Genomic DNA, 21,174 nt, shown 5'->3' with positions numbered 1-21,174 from the left:
GGGCCATCACAGAATGGGCCATATCCCAAATATCAAGGGGAGTAATCTACCAGAGGCTCATAGCCACGTGATAAGTGACACACAAAAGTAACGGTTAGAACAGCCGTCTACAATGAATATGGATTACCTGTAATCCTGCAGTCAGAAGCTAGGTGGGACCCTCCGTGTGAGAAATCCACTCCGTCCATCTGTTTTTCCAGCTCTTGTTAGGCCATGAGCCCAAAAATGAGGCAGATCCAAACCTTAAACAGGCCACATAAAAGGAAAAAAGTGTGGAGGGAAATGCCTACCATTGAAACCTTTGTGATGTTTATGCCCGCTTGTAAGGTCCTTCCTACTAGGATGAACGGCAAACAGATAAAGATTAGCCTCATCCAAAAATTTTGTGGCTCTATGAATGTTTCAAAACTGCACATTGAATCCCACTGTTTCCTAGCCTTCGACCGCAGGAGGGCAATCCTCTACATGATCACCCATTAGGACTAGCGCAACTGGCAGACTGAGTGGAGATATCTCGTTTCAACACTTGAGGTCTTGGTATGGATCCCTAGCGGGGGTGGCTAACATGGAGTGTGTGTACTGACATGGGTGTGTACTAACAAGCTAACCTAAAAGAAAAAAAAAAAAAAAAACCATTAGGACTGACATCATCGATGGTCAGGTTTATCTATTCAGTGGAACATCTGTTGCAAGAAATCATCTAACTTTAAAACTTATTTATTTATTTATTTTTATTTACATTTTCTTGCCAACGTATGATTTCGATGGAACATCTAGACCTTGAAGAGGGAACCATGCCACGAAGATCACTTGTAGCCCTTTTGCAATTGAATATCCGGCGGTGAAGACAGGAGCTATACTAGTGACCGAGAAATGGCTCATATTAGTTAACTCATGATCTAGAGACTAGATTGAGTTAAAATTTGATTTGATGGATATATTAAGAACGTGCTCATCGAGATGGGTAAGTTGGATTGGAAACATTGTGTCTAGATCTGTTTGTTGACAGGAGCTATACTAGTGACCGAGAAATGGCTCATATTAGTTAACTCATGATCTAGAGACTAGATTGAGTTAAAATTTGATTTGATGGATATATTAAGAACGTGCTCATCGAGATGGGTAAGTTGGATTGGAAACATTGTGTCTAAATCTGTTTGTTGCTTAATCATGGCTTGAGATAGACCATTTTGATCAGATTAGACAGATCTAAAGACAAGTTGGGGCAACACATGCTCTTTGGCCTAACTAGCATGTCCTGGAAACATTTGTCGACTTAGATGAATCAAAGGATAGCTCAATCATGTAGATTCAGTCAAATTAGTCTATGGACCTCGTTTGTTATCTCTGGTGCAATTGAGTCCTGTTAGTCATGAGGCGTATTACCTTTGTGATAATCTATGTTGTTCTTCAATTAATTGACTTTACATGTGAAATATGTGGGGCCCACCCACCCTTGATGGATAGTGGTGCCACATGTCTAGACTATAACGGTTGTGTGGGGTCCTCATTTCGATAAGCCTTCCATACTATCTTGTTATCCCACTTATATGGTTAGATTGTCCATGCTATTATGTTATCCTACTTGTATGGTTGAATTCATATATTAGTGATCGAACCCCGGACGCTATATGGTATGGTTACTAAATCATATATATATATATATATATATATATATATATATATATATATATATATATATATATATATATATATATGGGAAAAGGTTCTATACCGTCGAGCTCATGGGAACTTCCCATGACATTGAGCTGTGTGGGCCCCACCGTTATGTGTACTGAACATCAACACCATGAATTTGATGGGTCCCCTTTAAATGAAGGGATATATCAAAAATCAGTCGTATAGGGAACTCAGGGGGGCCATACCATCTAAAATAATGTAAAGACATGTCTAAAACATATGAAAGCACTTCGTGGGGCCTACCTAAAATTTGGAGGAGTCTGAAACTTAGTCTGAACCCTCTTAAAAGTGGAACACACATAATGGATGGTCTGGATTTATTACAAACACCTCAGGGGCCCAACAAATGATTATGAATGTTTTAATGGGAGGATAACCCCCTTCAACTTTTGTATGTGGTGTGGCCCACAGAAGTTATGGATTGACTTGATTTTTAAGAACGAGGCCCACCATGGAATGTTGTATCTGACTGATGGGATAGATTTTCAACACGCATAACGATGGGGCCCACACAGCTCGTCCTTATGAGAATGGTGGTTTGCAGCTGTAGTTTCATAAGACTTCAACAGTGGTAATCAAACTGTTGTTAAGGTGGGCCATCACAGGATGGGACGTATACCAAATATCAAGGGGATTTATCTGCCAGAGGCTCATAGCCATCTGCAAAAGGAACGATTAGGTCACCATGGGTCCAACGTAGCTTCTGACTGCAGAAATCTGTGCTTGACCGCAATGAACCATTAAGACCGAGCGGATTAGGTCAGGTCGGAGTGACACCGAGTTTGGTTACTTGGTGATGGTAGGCCCATCTGTTTTGCCAGCTCATTTTAGGGCATGTGCCCAAAAACGAAACAGATCCAAATCTCACGTGGATGGTTAAACGGTAAGAATTTCACTCTTCCCCACTGGAGATCATCCTATTCATGTAAAGATAAGATAGAAATTGCTTCTACATCCCTTTTTGGTTTTTTGTTTTTATGTTAGCTTATAGAGAAATGTTCATATACAAACGTTCTATCTTGACTTTTATATGAGCATTTGATTTTATGACGATGATGATATGTCATTTCAGTTGAAGATTTGAGCCCTGAAAAGGGTGGAATTGGAATATACCATGAAGATTCACATGGATCCAAAGTTGGAACAATCCACTCGTCAGGTGGATCACACACATAGATTTAGTCGGACCATCAACCGTTTATTTATTACAGTTGAAGAAAGCTATTTTGCTTTAGACTATTTTACTTTTGTCTTTTTTCACTCCTGTTTTTATCTTGGTACTATCTGTTAGAGTTAGTTTAGTAGTGCATAAAGTAGCATGTGGAGCTCAGGACAGGTGGGGTTAGTGCCCAATCTACGTCCATTAATAAATGGTTGGGATCTTCCATTATGCAAGTTTAAACATAGAAATGGGTCCTTACTCATGCTGTGATTTTTTACTTGGAATACGAACTAACCTGTGAATCCAGTGCGCCTCCTCATGTTCAGCGTACATTCCAAAAGTCATCCTCATGTTCTGCTGTGATCTTCCTCTGTTTCAGCAAACAAGTGTCCAGAAATCAGAGGATAGGATTGTTCTACCAATCTGATTTTGGTATTTTGACTTGGTTACAGTGGGTTATGCAATTTTAGCGGTTTTAATTCGAGTTAATGCATTCCACGTGTACAATTTCTCGAGTGCCTGTGTATCAAGATTCATATGCTGCCAGTATATCAAATAACTCTCTTACGTAACATTAACAATCTTAACGGATTTAATACAAGAAGTCAATAGCACATTTTTTATTTTTATTTTTTATTTTTTAAAATAATGATCACAAAAGGCCAATGGCGTAGAACAATTGGTTCGATTTAAATATAAGAGAAATGCTGGTTTGCAACCTTATCTTCGTAAGACTTCAACACTGTCATCCAAACTTCTGTCCAGGTGGGCCATCACAGCATGGGCCATATCCCAAATATCAAGGGGTGTTATCTACCAGAGGCTCATAGCCATGTGATAAGCGACCTGCAAAAGTGACGGTTAGAACAGCTGTCCACAATGAACATGGAAACGGATTGGCTACTCCCCCGCCACCAGCCCACGTGGCTGATGGTCGGTGCTCTGTGGGCCCCACCATGATATATGTATTTCATCCATTCCGTACATCCATTTTTACAGATCATTTTAGGGTTTTATCCCAAAAATGAAAGGGATATAAATCTCAGGTGGGCCACACTACAGGAAAACAATAGTGATTGGACATCCACCATTTAAATCCTCCTAAGGGCCACTGTACTGTTTATTTGACATCCAATATGTTGATTAGGTCGCATAGACCCAGATTAAGGGAAAAAACAAAGATCATCTTGATCCAAAACTTTCATGGCCCCCAAAAAGTTTTTAATGGTCAACTTTCATTCAATACTGTTTCCTGTAATGTAGTCCCCTTGAGATCAGGATATCCCTCATTTTTGGTCTCATGTCATAAATGATCTAAAAATATATATGGACGGCATGGATGAAACAAACAAATCATGGTGGGGCCCACAGAGCACCGACCACCAGCCATCGGCTGGTGGCAGGGGGAGTAGCTAATCCGTTTCCAATGAACATGCATTGCCTGTAATCCTACAGTTGGGACCCACCGGGATGTTTGTGAGAACTCCACTCCATCCATCTGTTTTGCCAGCACTTCTTAGGACATGAGCCCAAAAATGAGGCAGATCCAAAACTTAAGTAGGCCATGGGACATGAAAAAGCAAGGAGGGAAATGCCTATCATTGTAACCTTTAATGTTTATATGCTTTCCAAACCTTCCCCGATGTCATTCTCACTAGGATGAACTGTAAACACAAAAAAGAAGAGCCAGATCTAAAACTTTTGTGGCTCTATGAATGTTTCAACAGTGGACATTGAATCCCACTGTCTCCTACCTTTCGACCGCAGGAGAGCAATCTGCACATGATCAACCGCGTTAGGACTGACATCATTGACATCTCGATGGTCAGGTTTATACATTCAGTGGAACATCTGTTCACAGGGAATCACTTAACTTTAAAACCTTTTCTTTCTTCTTCTTTTTTTTTTTTTTTTCAATTTCTTGCCTAAGTATCATTTCAATGGAACATCTAGACCTTGAAGGGGGGACCATGCCATGAAGACAGGAGCTGTACTGGTGACCGAGCAATGGCTCATATTAAGTGGGCTATAACTCATGATCTAGAGACTAGATTGAGTTAAAATTTGATTTGATGGATATTTTGAACGTGCTCATCAAGATAGATAAGTTGGATCGGACACATTGTGTCCAAAGATCTATAGTCAAGTTGGGGCAAAACATGCTCTTTGGCCTAATTAGCATATCCCCGGAACATTTGTCGACTCAGATGGATCAACGGATAGCTCGATCATGGAGATTCAGGCAAATTAGTCTATGGACCTCGTTTGTTTCTCTATGGGGCAATTGAGTCTTGTAAGTCATGCGTGTTGCCTTTGTAATTGTAACGACCTTGGAATTTTGTGTTAATCTTTCCTTAAGTAGTTGTTTTTGGGGTAATTAGCGCTATACTCGATTGCTTGTGAAATTCGCATCAATCACTTTAAATTGTATCTGCATGGCTTGAAACTTGTAGATTAGTTAGCGCTACGTTACTCTGAAATCTGGGATCTATCGCTAAATCCAGTTGTTCTGGAAAATTTTTGGAAGATCTGGATCGGACCTGGACCGCACGTCGAAAGTCCGATGGCGATGATCTTAGGCTGTTGCGGTCACCGAGTTGGGCTTGACCATCACTTCGAAAATCAAGTCCATCTGATGTTCTAGGTCGATTTGATTGAGTTCGGAGTAAAGAGTGTGAGAATGGTTGGAATTTAATAAGTTTTTATGAAATCTGAGTCGTGTCGCTTGCGCGACGATTTTAAGCTATCTGACCGTTGGATTCTGACCCAATTTCACCCTCTGATCAGGATAGTTGGCCCAGGCATATTCTAGTGCTTGTGGACCTGATCGAGATTCCGTGACCGTTGAATTGAGTGTGGTCCGCCATGGCTGATTTGAAGAGCCAGTCGGTATGAAAACTCAGCCTGACCTAGATCCATGGTCAATAAGCTTAAGTCCGACCTTTCGTGGTTATAGGCCCACCAGAAGTGCTTCGTTGGATCGTAAGATGCGGGTTTTGGTTATAACCTAGGGATACCTTGTCCCTGGGATTATTTCCATCATTTTGAGGCCTATATATAGTCCTTAAACCCTAGCCCTCTTTTCCATACGAATTTTCTCTAACCCTAACTTGGAAAGAGAGTGGAAAAGAGAGAGAAAGTGAAAGAGATAAGTTGGTGAATCATCTTGGATTCTTCTTTGTTCTTCTTCATCTTTGAACCTTCACTTTGAATCATTATTCTGACGGTTCTGAGTTCATTTTGGGATAAGTTAATCTAACCCTAACCTGTGTTAGAGCTTAGATTAGACTTGGTGTTGTTGTATCTCATTTCTATCCTTGTTTTAGGGTATTCTTTCGCCGTTGACGAAGACAACTCGTCTAAATCAGTTCGGTGTTCTTTCCTTGCTTAAGGTGCGAACTTTAAGTGTATAGGTTATGGTTTTCAAGGCTTTCAATGCCAGTGAATGATTTATTCTTGTTATGGATGAGATTCTGCATGCTAAATGTTGTGTGTACGTTGCTTTCCTGTTATGCATGTGTTATATTGAGATTTGTGTATTCTATGTGTATGTATAAAGTACCGTATACGTATAAAATATGCACCTGTGGTTGCCATGATTATCTGTCATGTATGTATGCTAGATGCATGTATGACAACTCCTTGGTAAAAGGAATTGTCTAAACGCATGTATTTCAACATACGTCATGTGTGTTGTTCCATGTATGCTAAGTGTTTGTAGAAATGCATGAATGATCTAAAGTGTAATTTGTTACACTAATTGCGGGCCTTGAGAAGTGATTCTCAACACTCCTATTGATGTGCATGATTTCCTTTATGCAAGTTACATTCCATGTTATTTAAATTCAAGCATTCCTATGCTTACATTTATGTTAAGTTGATATTCTTCGGATGCGTATGTACCATGATTTAAGTTATTGTTCCATTACTGTTTTACAATCCATATGAGTATCTGTAGTAGTGTAAGGTGTTTGGGACTATGCCTTAGTCTAGGAAATCGGTAATTGACTTTATGTTCGTGGTTGAGGTTGCTTTCGCCATGTAGGACGTATGAGACGAACCCGAGCCGTATTAGAGTTGTCGGCAGTGGTTTGGCCACGCGGAGTGTTTGCGCACTCTATGTCGCTCAACTCAACGTGCGCTCGTGCTAGTCGTGTTCATCAAGTAATCCGATTATCCGATGTATGTTTACCATGTATGGACGCTATTGCTTGAATCTAGGGTACCGAACTTACCAGTGAAATCCTATTAACTATGGTACTCGATCCGCTAAGACTCATGAGCCGGACATGGTGGTATGGGACACCGTGGTCGAGCTGTCGGCCTACGCTGGGGTAATGAGCTCCCCGTAGTGACCAGTGAGCAACTAAACTCGTGAGCCGATTATGGTGGTATGGGACACTATATTCGTGCTGTCGGCCTACATTGATTGGTGACGAGCCCTTTGTAGTGACCTCGAGCATACCTGGATACCGCAAGGAGGTGACGAGCCGAATTGTGGTAGTAAAGGTATGAAAGGCGTGCATTGATTGGTGACGAGCCCTTTGCTACGACCTCAAATATATGATCGTATGAGATGTCTAGGATTGACGACCCTAGTATGGATTACTGTTTGGATGGTGATATGAGGAAGGTATCTTAGCTTCCCAATCCTGCTGTGTGAAAATGGACTAATAACAACTTGGTAATCATATTCATGCACCGCATTTGCATGTGCTTTGTAGATGTGGCGCACTTTGAGGCGATGTCATGCGTAACGTAAGATGAAGACGCTGAGGGTGTACGCGTGAGGGCACGCATCATGTTGCATACATCCTTGCATTAACAAGAGTACTTAGGATTTATTTAATTGCTCTGCTTTATCATTACTGTTTGATTGAACTGATAACATGTTAACCAGTGCCTTATTGTTCCACTGAGTTGATCACTCACTCCCACGTTCTGGGGCGGTGTTCAACACCCACCAGACTCTGTCTTAGGCTCTGATATTGCAGATGTGGATGCGACTTCTGAGGCAGAGCGGGAGCTGGATGATGATGAGGCTGCGTTCTCTTATATGCAGTTTTCAGACGGGTTTTAGCGGGCCTTGGTCTGATGCGCGGGATCTCTGGGATTATTTTTGGGAATTTAAATGATGTAATTTGATACTTAAATTTTGTTAAGTAACACTTTCATGCGACCTGGTTTGTATATGTACTTAAGGGATTTACACTTGTACACATATTTTTCTATAAGTCTTCCGCTTGCTCTATTCACTTATCCCTGAATCATATCTGTGTTTTGGCTTAATCTATTCCATGTTTTATCCACTAATACAGTCAACATACATCCATCATTAATTATGTTGCATAAGTGATGTTTTGGAACTCGGGAGCTGAGTTATGCTCGACCCTCGAATTTCAGGGCGTTACAGTGATCATCTATGTTGTTCTTCAATTAGTTGACCATACATTGAAATATGTGAGGCCCACCCACCCTCGATGGATTGTGATGCCACAAGTCCATACTATAATGGTTGTGTGGGGTCCTCATTTCGATAAGTGACGCAGGGATGAATCGTGATGAGGTCGATCACCGTCTTCTTCAAGGATAACTTGACGCAGGGAAGGACGTGAGGTCGAGCACTGTCTTCCTCAAGAGGATAACTATTCCGAATCTGCGGAACTTCTCTTGACTCCTCACAGATAAAAATGAGTTCACAACCCTTTAAATAGGGGTACCATGAGAAAGAAATCAGAATCAAACTATAATTAAAATTCCTAAAATTCGCGACTTACTATAAATAGTAAACTTACTATTTATAGACGGTCATGATGTCTACTAGTGCGCAAGGTTTTCGGCTAAAAATAGTAAGTGTCATATTTGGCTTCACCAAACCATTCTCCTAATTTTTCTAAGCTCTTTTCACGTTGGACGCAACTCCTAAACCCCAAAGGATGAAGAGTTATAATCAAATTAAAACTTACTATTTATAGTAAAAACGAAATTAAAATAGAGAAACGACCTTCGATCTGGCGGTATTTTGCAATTCTGGCTTGGGCAACCCGGTGTAGCATGGTTGGTTGGCTAAAGTAGCTCGTTCTACTCCAAAATCATATATTTTATACCAGATAACTCATTCTGGATTGCGAGATACGCCCGATTTAAGGTTTGATGGTCTGGATCACTTCTATCGTTAACCGGGTCTTTTCTGATCCATCTTGGCCATGTAACTGTTTACGACCTGCTCTACATCATAATTACTCCGAATACATGGAGCTTCTGTGGACTCTTCACATAGACTTCTTAAATCTACGAGGAAAAAAGTAAGAAAAATAAAAATAAATTATATAAAATTCGTAATTTAATTGATCAACCACTAACATGTCTCCTTACACTAGTAATAAAGAAAAAATAAACTAAAAATCGTAATTACTAAAAATAGCAAAATTCTAACTCTAATAAAAATTTTAATTCTAATAAAACTCTTCTAAAATTAAATTTCTAAAAATAAAAATTCCAAATAAACTTTTGTTAGAAGAGTCTTAGCATAATTACAAGTTATTTCTGAAAAAGAAGAAAATTTAAAAATCTAAAAATAGAAAAAAATTATTAAAAAATTTAGAATCATTAACAATAGTAAAATTTATTTAAAAATTCATTTTTGAGCTGAAAGCGCGTGTTTTTTGACGAAACGGACAGATGCGACCCATGATGTGGGTTGGTTCACCTCAGATCGCCCGTTTCAATCAAAATTTATAGGTTGTGCGCCCTTTAACGATACCCGAATAAAAAAGTTACGATTAATTTACGGTCCACCTTCTTTTGGCCTAACCATGCTAGGAGCGCATTTGCGACACGTTCTACATCAATAAGCTTGCACATGCTGTTAGTGATCTAACCCTCGGAGCTAGATGGTGTGATCTCTCTCTCTCTCTCTCTCTCTCTCTCTCTCTCTCTCTCTCTCTCTCTCTATATATATATATATATATATATATATATATATATCTTAGGAACCTTGCATAAGATACTACTATTTAATCAGATCGTCTCTCACTCACTAGCCGGCTGTTTAGCCTTAAATTCCACGAGGAAGTATTATTTCTAGTGAGGAAGCCTCTGCATGGTTAATATATAACCGTTAATGATCAGATCTATCCAAGGTAGGTTATGAACCGTTTGATCCATTACAAATGAATCTCATCCGTTAGAGATTGGATTGGGATGAAACTTAACAGATAGCCTAAATTTGATGTGTTGATCACATCTAAGGGTCTAGATTAAGTAGTGGGAGGTCCGACTCTGTGCCTTTTCTAGATCAACCCTGTATCACACATGTCTAATGGTTTGCGGGTCGTGTTAGACCCTAGCATGATAATCCTATGGATGTTTTATGCGAGTTGTGTACGGGGGCTTCACAAGCGTCGAAGGTGTCCTGGTTGCATTAGTGGATGTATGGCACGTTTTTGTAAGATGAGTCCCATGTAGGGTATTGTATTGGCAATCACATGTTGTGGTGCACTCTCTGCATGGGATGTCAGCCAGTGAATGAATATTTGAGGCCATATTATGTCACCCTTGGCTACACTGTGCAATGGGAGCCATCAGTTGTGTTGGAGACACGACAAGACAGACTCTGCATTTCCGTGCCTAATTAAAACATCACATTCCCTAGCACAAGATGAAAGAACACTAAATTTAAAAGTTTTTTTTTTTTTTTTTTAAATAATAATTTATTATACAAATATATCAAAATTATAAGTAATATCATTATATCTTAAGAGCTTATTGAGAAAAACTTCGTCAATTGGTCCCAGAAGCTCAAGCTAATACTCATCCTTGACAAAGTATTGTATAACATACATGAGCCTTCTCAGCCTTGAAACCAACTCGACCATTGATGATGTGTCTTTAGATGTCTCATCTAAGTATGCCAAATGGGAAAGAGACAATGAGGTAGCCTGGGCTTCCACATCTAATGTGCTTCACAATCATATGTGGAACATGATAAAAGTGATACATGAGGTGGCATAGATACATTCCTAGCATGGCTAGACCAAAAGAATGCCAAATGAAAATGAAAGTAGTCCATCAAATCCGGGCCTAATCCTACGTAGGGCATGAGGTAATGGGGCTTAGGCATGTCCGATTCGAATAAATTCAATCCGCATAGAGAAAAATTGCCGTTTGAAGTATGAACCGTAAATCGATCATAACTTTTGAACTGAGCATTGTTACGAGATGTACAACCTATCAATCTTTACTGTAACGGGTCATCCAGGGTCAACCGACCCATAAATTGGGGTCTGTTTTGCGAGAAACAATACACTTCCAATTGAAAAATGGAATTTTATATATATATATAATTACTATTTTTAATAATTTCAATTTTTGTCACATTTTCTTATTTTTAGAGCTTTAGATTTTCATTTCTTTAAAAAATTACTTGTAATAATACTATAACTCCAATGAGGTTTATCTAGGCTTTCTATTTTTGACAAATTAGACTTTAAATGAGTTTTATTATTTTGGATAACTTCTATTAGAGTTAGAATTTTACTATTTTGAGTAATTACGAATTTATGATTTTATTTTTCTTTATTAATAGTGTACTGGTGAAATCATACAGATTACACAATTGTTCAATAAAAATATTAGAATTTTATTTATTTTTTCTTGTGGATTCAAGGTTTTGCCTATTTGCGGAAGACAATAATCACCATCTTTACTTTTTCATGCTCTTATATAATAAAAATTCAGGAACATATACCTACGCCTAAAGGTTATGTTTGATACCCAAGTTAATGCTCATGTCTAGACCCTTGAGAAATAACTATACTCCTCAAAAATCGAGGAAGGCACGTCAGTCAATGAACATGTCATGTAGATGCTCAAACTAACCAATAAATTAGAATTAATCGAATAAATGCCAAAGAGGAGGAAACCATCATTAATGCCATCATCTTGTCATTAACATCTATGTATGATAGGTTCATTTACAATTACAATATGATTGAGCTCAAATATGACAAGAAAATTAAGCTCCACATGCAATTCATCCTCTATGAGGCCAACAATCTGATATGTCAAAAGGGGCGTATGGTGCAACTGGCTGAGGGCTCCTCTGCTAGCAAATTCAATTCTCACATGCATAAGAGGGGCACTAGAGTGGCTCATTTCCTCACTACTTCTTTTAGTGTTGCCCGCTAAAGTTTTGGATCATCCTCACATTTAGGTCCATGTCCTACAATGGCTGGCTTTGTGCGTGGAGGACATTTTTAAGTCACAAAGCAATGGTGTGGATGGCCTAACCAAGGTCCTCATTCTTGGAACCGAAAACCAGCGTACATACACAAAGCAAAGCCTCAGGTCCAGTACCATGTAACTCCTAATCCTTCTCAAAAATCTGGAGACTTGTACTATTAAAAAACGTGTCCAATGAAGCGTGGGATGGAAAGGCGAACCTTCTAATCCCTCCATAAATAAAACCGTAAGGGCCTGTTTGGATGTCTGTTGTAAGTTGGGAGATATATTAATGACTTGAAGGCAAGTTACCTACAGGTCTTGTTTGGGGCAGAAAATTCACTTGTTAGTCACTTATAGGCTTTTTTTTATTTTTTATTTTTTATAATTTCTATCTTCCTAGAGTTAACAAACTTTTATTAGTAAACCACCAAGGACTTAAGAGGGGAACTACTAATGGAAATGAGGAATTAAATTACAAACATCTATTTTGTAAACAAGAAGCCCAATCCACAACATCCCCTGTGTTGGCATTCCAATATCAAAACCTGTGCATATCGGTCTAAGAAAGTATAAAGAGAAGCCTAACTAGTTTAAACTTCTGAATATAGTGCCTTAGACTACAATATTCAATTATTTTTGTTCATGAAAAATTGGTACGGTTAATGAGATCACTACTACATGAGTTGCATTGTGCATTCAATGATTTATTATACATTTCTAAAAATTATCCCCACCATATGTCTTCATGCAATACTTAAGGGAGACTTCTTCCCAGTCACATAACAGTCAATTGTTCATCTACTTCACTGTTGTTGAAATAAATATATAATGTGAGGTGAAAGTTTCTTTCACTTTGACCCACATCTTTAGGACGTTGGTAAGATGGAAAATGAAACCATCTCACAACTATAGTTCCATTATATTTTTTAGGAATTCATGTTTTTCATTTAAATCCCGTGCATGAAGATTTAACTTCCTTACTGAGTAGTGCATTCTAAATGCGATTCACACGATAGTAATACAAAAAGCCACATAAGAATTATATTACCAGGTTAATCTAAGGATCAACTCTCCTCCGAGTGGTGATCTGCTTTCTTTCATTCTCCAGGTCCTTGCTTCGAATTCCTTCTCAATTAATAAAGGCAATTCGAAGTTAAGCTAGACATCATCAGGAGAAGAAGGGCGAGATAGAGCTTCACGCCAATCGTCAATATCTGCCATCTCATAAGGGCTCAAATCTGGGAGCTTATGCTTACTTAAAATTGCAAAAACATCTCGAGCTTCACCGAGAGCAGATGCTGCATCCTTTATTTCTTTTTCCCTCTCATCAATGCTGTCGCCACGGTGTTCGATAGATATAACACGAGGCAGGTTGGTAAGGCAAGCTCCCAATATGTCAGCAATAGTTGTTTGTAACCATTTGAACAAATCCTCAGGAGACTCAAGCTTGTCATTGTGCTTCCCCAGAATAGTCTTACCGATCCTGTACATGGAATTGGCTGCCAATACCTTTGCAGGCCATTCACCACCACCCCCAGCTGTGAACTCCAAAACGCTTTTGGATCCTATATCCGTTAGTTTTTCGATTATCTTCTTCGTATGTTTTTCTTCAGTGACCAATTTGTGGAGATCAATGTCAAGCCATTGATCATAAATATCAATGCCACGCCATACTATATCCGCTGCTTTCCTCATGTTAAACCTCTTTTGATCATAAATATCAGTGTCACAACTCTCTATGAGCCTTACATACTTGAGGCCTTCATCTACTGCATCCCGCAATGATCTGATTGTATTTTGGTCAATGTCAGGAATTGCGACGGCAATGCTTGTGAGGGTAACCACAGGCAGAACCCAACAGTTTTGAAGCTTCTCTCCAATTGGCGGAACCTGGTCACTATCAAACTCGGCCACACCGTTGAGACTTTCTGATAAAGCTGACTCTAGAAGTTTAATCAGATGAGTAGGTTCATTCTTCCTGCCCTTCTCAATCAATTGCTTCATGTCTTGGAGACTGCTTTTCAATATCAGATCAACCCAAACATCCTTCCCTTCGAAAAAAGGATGGATGGGGTGGAGTTCTCACAAACATCACGGTGTGCTCAACATAGCTTCCGACCGCAGGAACTGCGGACTGGGTAGGTACATGGCATCGGCTAGCTGAATTTCTCGTCGTGGAGTTCCCCAGTGGCGCTGGAGCCATACAGCCCCATCAATTCTCCTAATTATTCTTTCGCATGCTTGTATGCTTTTGTTATTCTTGTCCTTTTGAAAGATAACCATGAATTTATTACTGAATTGAGTATGTAGAAAAACAGGGTAAAAAAAAAAGGAGGATGCCATCAAGAAGCAACGCAAAGGTGCGTTTCTCTTTGTAAGTCGAGAGAAGAATACCTTGAAATGCTCTTCCCCCAGCTAGATCCTCTTCCTCTACTCGCGGAAAAGCTTAGCTTGCGGAATGCCTTCGAATTCTGATCTTACTGAAACCTAATCACGGCGGACCATTTTAAGGTTCGCTGTTCAATAGCCAAAGGGCCGTGTGGTTGGTCCCAAGAGGCCAATGCGAAAATGGCGTCAGATTCGGAGATGATCCTGGCGGAAATCTGGATGTTTGGTCGGTGGTCATGATCGGAGGAAGTTAGGAAGAGATTGGAGCTCGGAAGATGAGGGAGAAAGAGGAGAATTGGGAAGATTTCCGAGCTCGAAATATGAGAGAGAGGGGGGAGGACATGGTCGGAACTTGGATAATGAGGCGGCGTGTTTGTAGAGAGAGAAAGGGACGCGGATTTCCTGCGAAAGCCTTGAGCAGGAAGTTCTTGCGCAAGGATGCCGGGTGGGGTCCAAAGAGATGTTTTTGAGAAATCCACCCCGTCCATCCGTTTTGCGAGCTCATTTTAGAATGTTCTACCAAAAACGAAGTGTTAAAACACTTAAGTGGGCCACACAAGAGGAAAATGTAGGAATTCAGTGAGAACTGTTGAAGCATTCTTATGCAATAAAAGTTTTGTATCAGGATATCTTTTCGGTGTTTTCACTTCATCCCGTTGAGAATGACCTTATAAACGGTTTCGATAGCATATAAACATCACGGTGGAGCCCAGTAAGGTTTCAACGGTAGGAATTTCTTTTATCAATTTTTCCTCTCGTGTGACCCACTTGAGTTTCGTATACATCTCATTTTTGGTGAAACGTCATGAAATGAGCTCTCAAAACGGATGGATGGAATCGATTTCTCACATACATTTCAGTGGGCCCCACCCACCTTCCTTGCCTGCGAAAGGCTTTGGCAGGAAACCCATGTCCGAGAGAAAGAGTGTGATGCGGTTCTGGTATATTATGTCGGAATTCTTACAAAAACTTCCTCCTCCCTTTTGGGGAACGAAATTTACTAAATCACCCTTGAATGTTTTTTTTTCTTTAAAAAGCAACAATACTCCTGGAGGCGATATAAAAGCAGTCTACATTCGACCGAAAAAAAAATTGCAACCAATGAAGTGGTTAGGATCTTCATTTATGCAAGTTTAAACATGGGATGGTTGCGTGCGTTTAAACCCATTTTTGACATAATCTTGTAGATCAATAAGATGCTGCCACCCGTCCACACTATGCACCTGATAACGGCAGAATTGTACTCACGGTCGAAGGATAAATTTTTACCATTTTTCCTTGAGTGATGGTCTTCTGTCAAAAATGCAGTTGCACAAAACCATATGTACTCTTTTAGAGGAAGCGAAGCAATGAAGGACATGTAACCCTAATTCTTATAAGTGCGTGATCAAGAAAGCATACCCAACACGTCTATAAAAGACTTACCAAGGTAAAGATCCTATCACAAATCTAGATATGCTTAGTAAGGCTATCTCTCATGATTCTTTCAAAATGGGAGAATTTCCTAAAGACATTCAAAGCTCTTGTGGTGATTATGACGATATGAAGACCGGACCAACATCTAATTAGATAGGCATCGATAGATTGACCAGATCAAGATCTAGCAGGACTAGTTCCACCAATTCTACAAATATTTATGCTTATGATAGGGCATTTCTGAAAATGGTCTATGATCGAACATGATCCGACGAGACAAATGTTGTTGATGTCTCAAATCTGTAAACAGTAGGGTCTGTCATTGCCATCGAGCAGGTGTAATGTGTGAGGGAGGACAAGATAGTCCAAACATACACCTTGTAGTTCAGTTCAATCATACACCTTGTAGTTCAGTCCAAACATACGCCTTGTAGTTCCCCCATATGATTATGTCACGTAACTGCTGGTGTTGTAAGACCTTTTTTTTTTTTTTTTTTTTAATTAAGTCCCATGTAGTGTTGTATTGGCAATCACATGCCTTAGTACACGCTCTGCATGGGGTGTCAACATGTGGATGGATACTTGATGCATGCCTTGTTATGTCACCCTTAGCTACTTCATGTAGTGGGAGCCGTTAATCTTGTTAGGGACACAACGGGACAGACTTCGCATTTGCATGCCTAAAACATCGCATTCCCGAGCACAAGATGAAAGAACAATAAATCTAAGTTTTTTTTCCTGGGGAAATTAAACACAATCTCTAAAATTATTACATCTAAGAAGCTTACTAGGGAAAACTTTGTCAATTGATCCTAAAAGCTTGAGCTAGTACTCGCCCTTAAGCAAGTATTGTATAGCATCCACATGCCTTCTCCACTTGGAACTCAACTCGGCCTTTGATGATGAGCCATTGGTTGTCTCCTCCAAATATATGCTAAATAGGAAAGGAACAATAAGCTAGCTAAAGTGTATATATTGGCTTCCATATCCAACGTGCTCCACAATTAGATGCGGAATATAATAAAAATTCAGGAACATATACCTACGCCTAAAGGTTATGTTTGATACCCAAGTTAATGCTCATGTCTAGACCCTAGAAAAATAAATATACTCCTCGAAAATCCAGGAAGGCACGTCGACAGTCAATGAACATGTCATGTAGATGCTCAAACTAACCAATAAATTAGAATTAATCGAATAAATGCCAAAGAGGAGGAAACCATCATTAATGCCATCATCTTGTCATTAACATCTTTGTATGATAGGTTCATTTACAATTACAATATGATTGAGCTCAAATATGACAAGAAAATTAAGTTCCACACACAATTGATCCTTTATGAGGCTGATAATTTGAGACGTCAAAATGGAAATGTAGTGCAGTTGGCTGAGGGTTCCTCTACTGGAAAGTCCAATTCTAATTTCCATCCATTTTGCCAGCTCATTTCCTTAATGTTTCTTATGGTGTGGCCCACCATAGTTTTGGATCTCCCTCACATTTATGCTCATGCCCTACAATGAGCTGGCTTTATTTGTGGATGACATTTTTAAGTCACAAAGCAATGGTGTGGATGGCCTAAACATGGCCCGGTTTGATCCCTTCATAAACAAAATCCAAGTGCCTGTTTGAATGCATGTAAGTTGGATAAAATGAAACTCACAGGAAGTCACTTACATGTGGTGTTTGGGGGAGCCACTTCAAAGCCACTTAAAAGCAAATCTTTCAGGAAATTGCTAGTGGTTAGGGATAAAATATTCCCGGTAAGTAACCCAACAGTCTGATTTTTAAAATTTTATTTTATGAAAGCAAACGAAACTTCAATTAGAAAACCACCATCTAAGTACTTAGACATAGGAAAGCAACTACAAACTGAAATGGGAAATTAAATTATAAACATCTATGGATTGTAAACAAGAGCCCAATCCAGAACATCTCTTATGCTGGCGTTCCATGTAGGGATATCGAAACCTGTCCATATGGGTCTAAGAAAGAAAATTTGGTTCAGGCAATGAGATCAATAATACATGGGTTGCATTGTACATTCAAAGATTTATTATAATTTCTAAAAATATTCCCCCCACCATATATGTATGCAATACTTGGTAATTTTAAGTGGGGGAGACTTATTCCCAATCACAGAACGATCAATTGTTCATCTTCACTGCCCGTTGAATTGAATTTATAATGTGAAGTGAAAGTTTATTTCTCTTTGACCTACATCTTTAGGACGTTAATTAATAAGTTGGAAAATGAAACCTTCGTTATCTTCTTTTTTTTTTTTTTTTTCCTTTTTGAATTCAGATCTTTCCTTGCCATAAAAAGGAAAAACCTGTTTGTTGTAATTTGATTGGAGCACATCATCACAGACTGCATTTAATGCAACAGTGCTGAGAATGTAAATGATGATGTGGACCAATTACAATGCAGGGAAACAGGAAAATTTTGTTTGTGACAAGCAGAGGATCAGATTTTTTTATTTTTTTTTGGAATTCATTTTTCGTTTAAATCCCATGCATGAAGATTTAACTGCATTGATGAGTAATTAATGCATTCTAAATATGATAAGCAGGATAATAATACAAAAAACCACACGAGAACTGTATTACTTCCTACTGTCTGAAAGATGATATATATGTTTTCATACAGGTCCTTCAAATTCCTTCTCAATTGATAAAGGCATTCACCTGAAGTTAAGCTAAACATTCTCCCTGCTTTCTCGAACGCCATTCGTCAATATCTGCTCTCTGAGAATCGCTCAAATCTGAGAACTTATGCTTACTTAAAATTGTCAGAATAGCTTCAGCTTCACCGAGAATATACGCCATATTCCTGGTTCTTTCTTCCCTCACTTCAATGCTGCAGCAGAAACATTCCATGGATATCACACGAGGTAGGTTGGTAAGGCAAGCCCCCAATATGTCCGCAATGGTTGTTTGTAACCATTTGAATAAGGTGTCAGGACTCCCAACCTTGTTTCTGTGGTCCTGTAGAATAGTCTCACAAATCCGGTACATCGAATTGGCAGCCAATACCATTGTAGGCCATTCAAGGTGACTTTTGTCTCCCTCGCCCCCAGCTTTGAACTTATCAATGATTTCCTTTCCAATATCTGCAAGTTTACTGATAATCTTCTCTGTCTGTTTTTCTTCAGTGACTAATTTTCGGAGATCATGGTCAAGCCATTTATCATAAATGTCAATACCAAGCCAGAGTATATCAGCTGCCTCTCTCATGTTACTCAACCCCTTTACATCCAGATTCTTTTCTATGAGCCTTACATACCTGAGGCCTTTATCTACGGCATGCCATAACGATCTAATTATACTTTTATCAATGTCGGGAAGTGCGATTGCGATACTTGTGAGAGTAACCACGGGCAAAGCCCAACAGTTTGGAAGATTCTCCCCAATTGGTGGAACCTGGTCGCGATCGAACTCAGCCACGCCATTGAAACCTTCTGATGAAGATGATTTTAGAAGTTCAATCAGATGAGTAGGTTCATGTTTCTTGCCCCTCGCAATCCATTGCTCCGTGTCTCGGCGGCCGCTTTTCATGATCAGATGGACCAAGTCTTCCTCCCCTTTCAGATGCAACACAAAATCCTGCAAGTTCTCTGACTTCGAACTCCCATGTCGCTTCCAGCAGGAGAAGAGTCTAAGCCAACTCACTGGCAGTATAGAAGCCAGCCCAACGAACTTGCAGACTACTACTACTGCAATTTGCATTCCGATACAGGCATCCAGAATTAGATTTTTTGAGACATGGGTGATTTTTCTAAACCGCCTGCTACTAATGCTGAATGGTAAAGGAATTTCTTTCCATTCTCTCAGGCTCTCAAACCAGTACTCCTCTACCTTAAACTCATCTCTGCATCTTCTTCGACTATCTGGCCTTCTGAAGCGAATAGCATTGAACCATCTAATAGCTGGGGCAATGGTACCAACTCCAACTGCAATCGCCTGAGAAATTAATATCAATTTACTTGACCACGTATAGTCGGATTCCCCCTTGCAGAAGTGCAAGGATGAGGATCTGACTGAAGCTTCCAATAAAATCAGTGCACTGAGGAGGCAGAAAGCTCCTGAAGCAGTGCAAGTAGCCGAGCGTCCTAGAACGTACTGAGGACTACTAGTATGAGCCAACATCCAATACTTTTTTACAGCCTCTGTCAATTTATGAACGTTGGACGCCTCCGCTCCAGCAGAAGCTAGTGCATGCTTCTTATCATACTGTTTTTCCAGCAGCTGCTTGGCTGTTGGAACTGTTAAAGAGGAAGAAACCAAGATCACAAGCAAAATGATCATGAAAAACAAGATTACAGCATGTTCGGGTAAGAAAGCATAGATCACGCCAGTACCCATTTGAATAGCGACATTAACGACGACAGTGATCACAAAAATAGCCAAGGCAAAAACGTTCGAGAGCATTTCAGAGTCCTTCATAGTTCCTAGAGAGGTCATGAAGTTGCCCATTGTAGTGCAAATCAGGATGCTGCCGCTGAGCTTGGCAAGCTGTTCTTCACGGCGTGGCATGGATGTGTTCAGATCCACAGGCAGTTTTGTAGCGATGGATAAGAAGGTTAAGGAAGTGGCGTTGAGTGAGAAGAACTTGCAAGGGAACCAGAGCTTCCGCTGACGGAACCCATAAAAGGCATCGATTGCCATGAAAAGTGCACACACCAGTGAACCTCCAGCTATGTAGAGGCCGATCCATGGCATCGGATGGCTGAAGTTCTCCTCGTTGAGCTCGCCAGTGGCGCTGCAGCCATGTAGCCCCATCTTTTATCTTTATTATTCTTTCGCTTGCTTGTGGTCTTCTTGTCCTTTTGAAAGATAACCATGAATTTCTTTCTGAAGTGAGTATGTAGAAAAGCAGAGTGAAAACTAAAGGGATGACATCAAGAAGCAACACAAAAGAAGAATACCTTGAAATGCTCTTACCCCAGCTAGACGGCCAAAGTCCCTCCAACTCCCGCACTTCTCTACTTGAGGAAAATCTCTGCTCGCAGAACGCCTTTGAATTATGTTCTCAGTAAAGCTCAATCCAGCACTAAGGAGGTGACTCTTTTCTAAGTGTCTCACAAGAGGAAGATTTGCTATTGTCCAATTCCTTTCTTTCCATAAACACCACATGATGCTAATGTGCTTTGCTTGCTAAGGCAGTTGTTAGATACTGATGTCTGATTTAAAGTACTAGTATCTTGAAGGTGTTCTCTGCCTTTTCATACATATTTGCTTGTCCTGAGAAAACCGAATATATGTTGGTGTTGACTTTTCTTGAA

General features: G+C 39.8%; 3 protein-coding genes across 3 annotated transcripts in view; all 3 read right to left on the bottom strand.

The window, feature by feature from the left end:
- LOC131249496 (uncharacterized) overlaps positions 1–14,911 on the bottom strand; it is an 87,227-nt gene extending 72,316 nt beyond the window's left edge. Inside the window, exon 1 of the mRNA XM_058250307.1 lies at positions 14,523–14,911. The gene's annotated coding sequence lies outside the window, so the exon portion shown is untranslated. The remainder of the gene's footprint in view (positions 1–14,522) is intronic.
- Positions 13,247–14,092, bottom strand: LOC131249494 (uncharacterized). Its single transcript, XM_058250305.1, has one exon. It carries the CDS (start codon positions 14,090–14,092, stop codon positions 13,247–13,249), a length of 846 nt encoding a protein of 281 aa, XP_058106288.1.
- Positions 14,912–18,583: 3,672 nt separating the features above from the next.
- LOC131249493 (uncharacterized) lies at positions 18,584–20,671 on the bottom strand. Its single transcript, XM_058250304.1, has one exon. It carries the CDS (start codon positions 20,669–20,671, stop codon positions 18,584–18,586), a length of 2,088 nt encoding a protein of 695 aa, XP_058106287.1.
- Positions 20,672–21,174: the final 503 nt, after the last annotated feature.

The sequence above is a fragment of the Magnolia sinica genome, chromosome 6 (genome assembly GCF_029962835.1).
Source record: "Magnolia sinica isolate HGM2019 chromosome 6, MsV1, whole genome shotgun sequence".
Classification (NCBI taxonomy): domain Eukaryota; kingdom Viridiplantae; phylum Streptophyta; class Magnoliopsida; order Magnoliales; family Magnoliaceae; genus Magnolia; species Magnolia sinica.
This window is presented reverse-complemented; position numbering and strand designations above follow the sequence as displayed.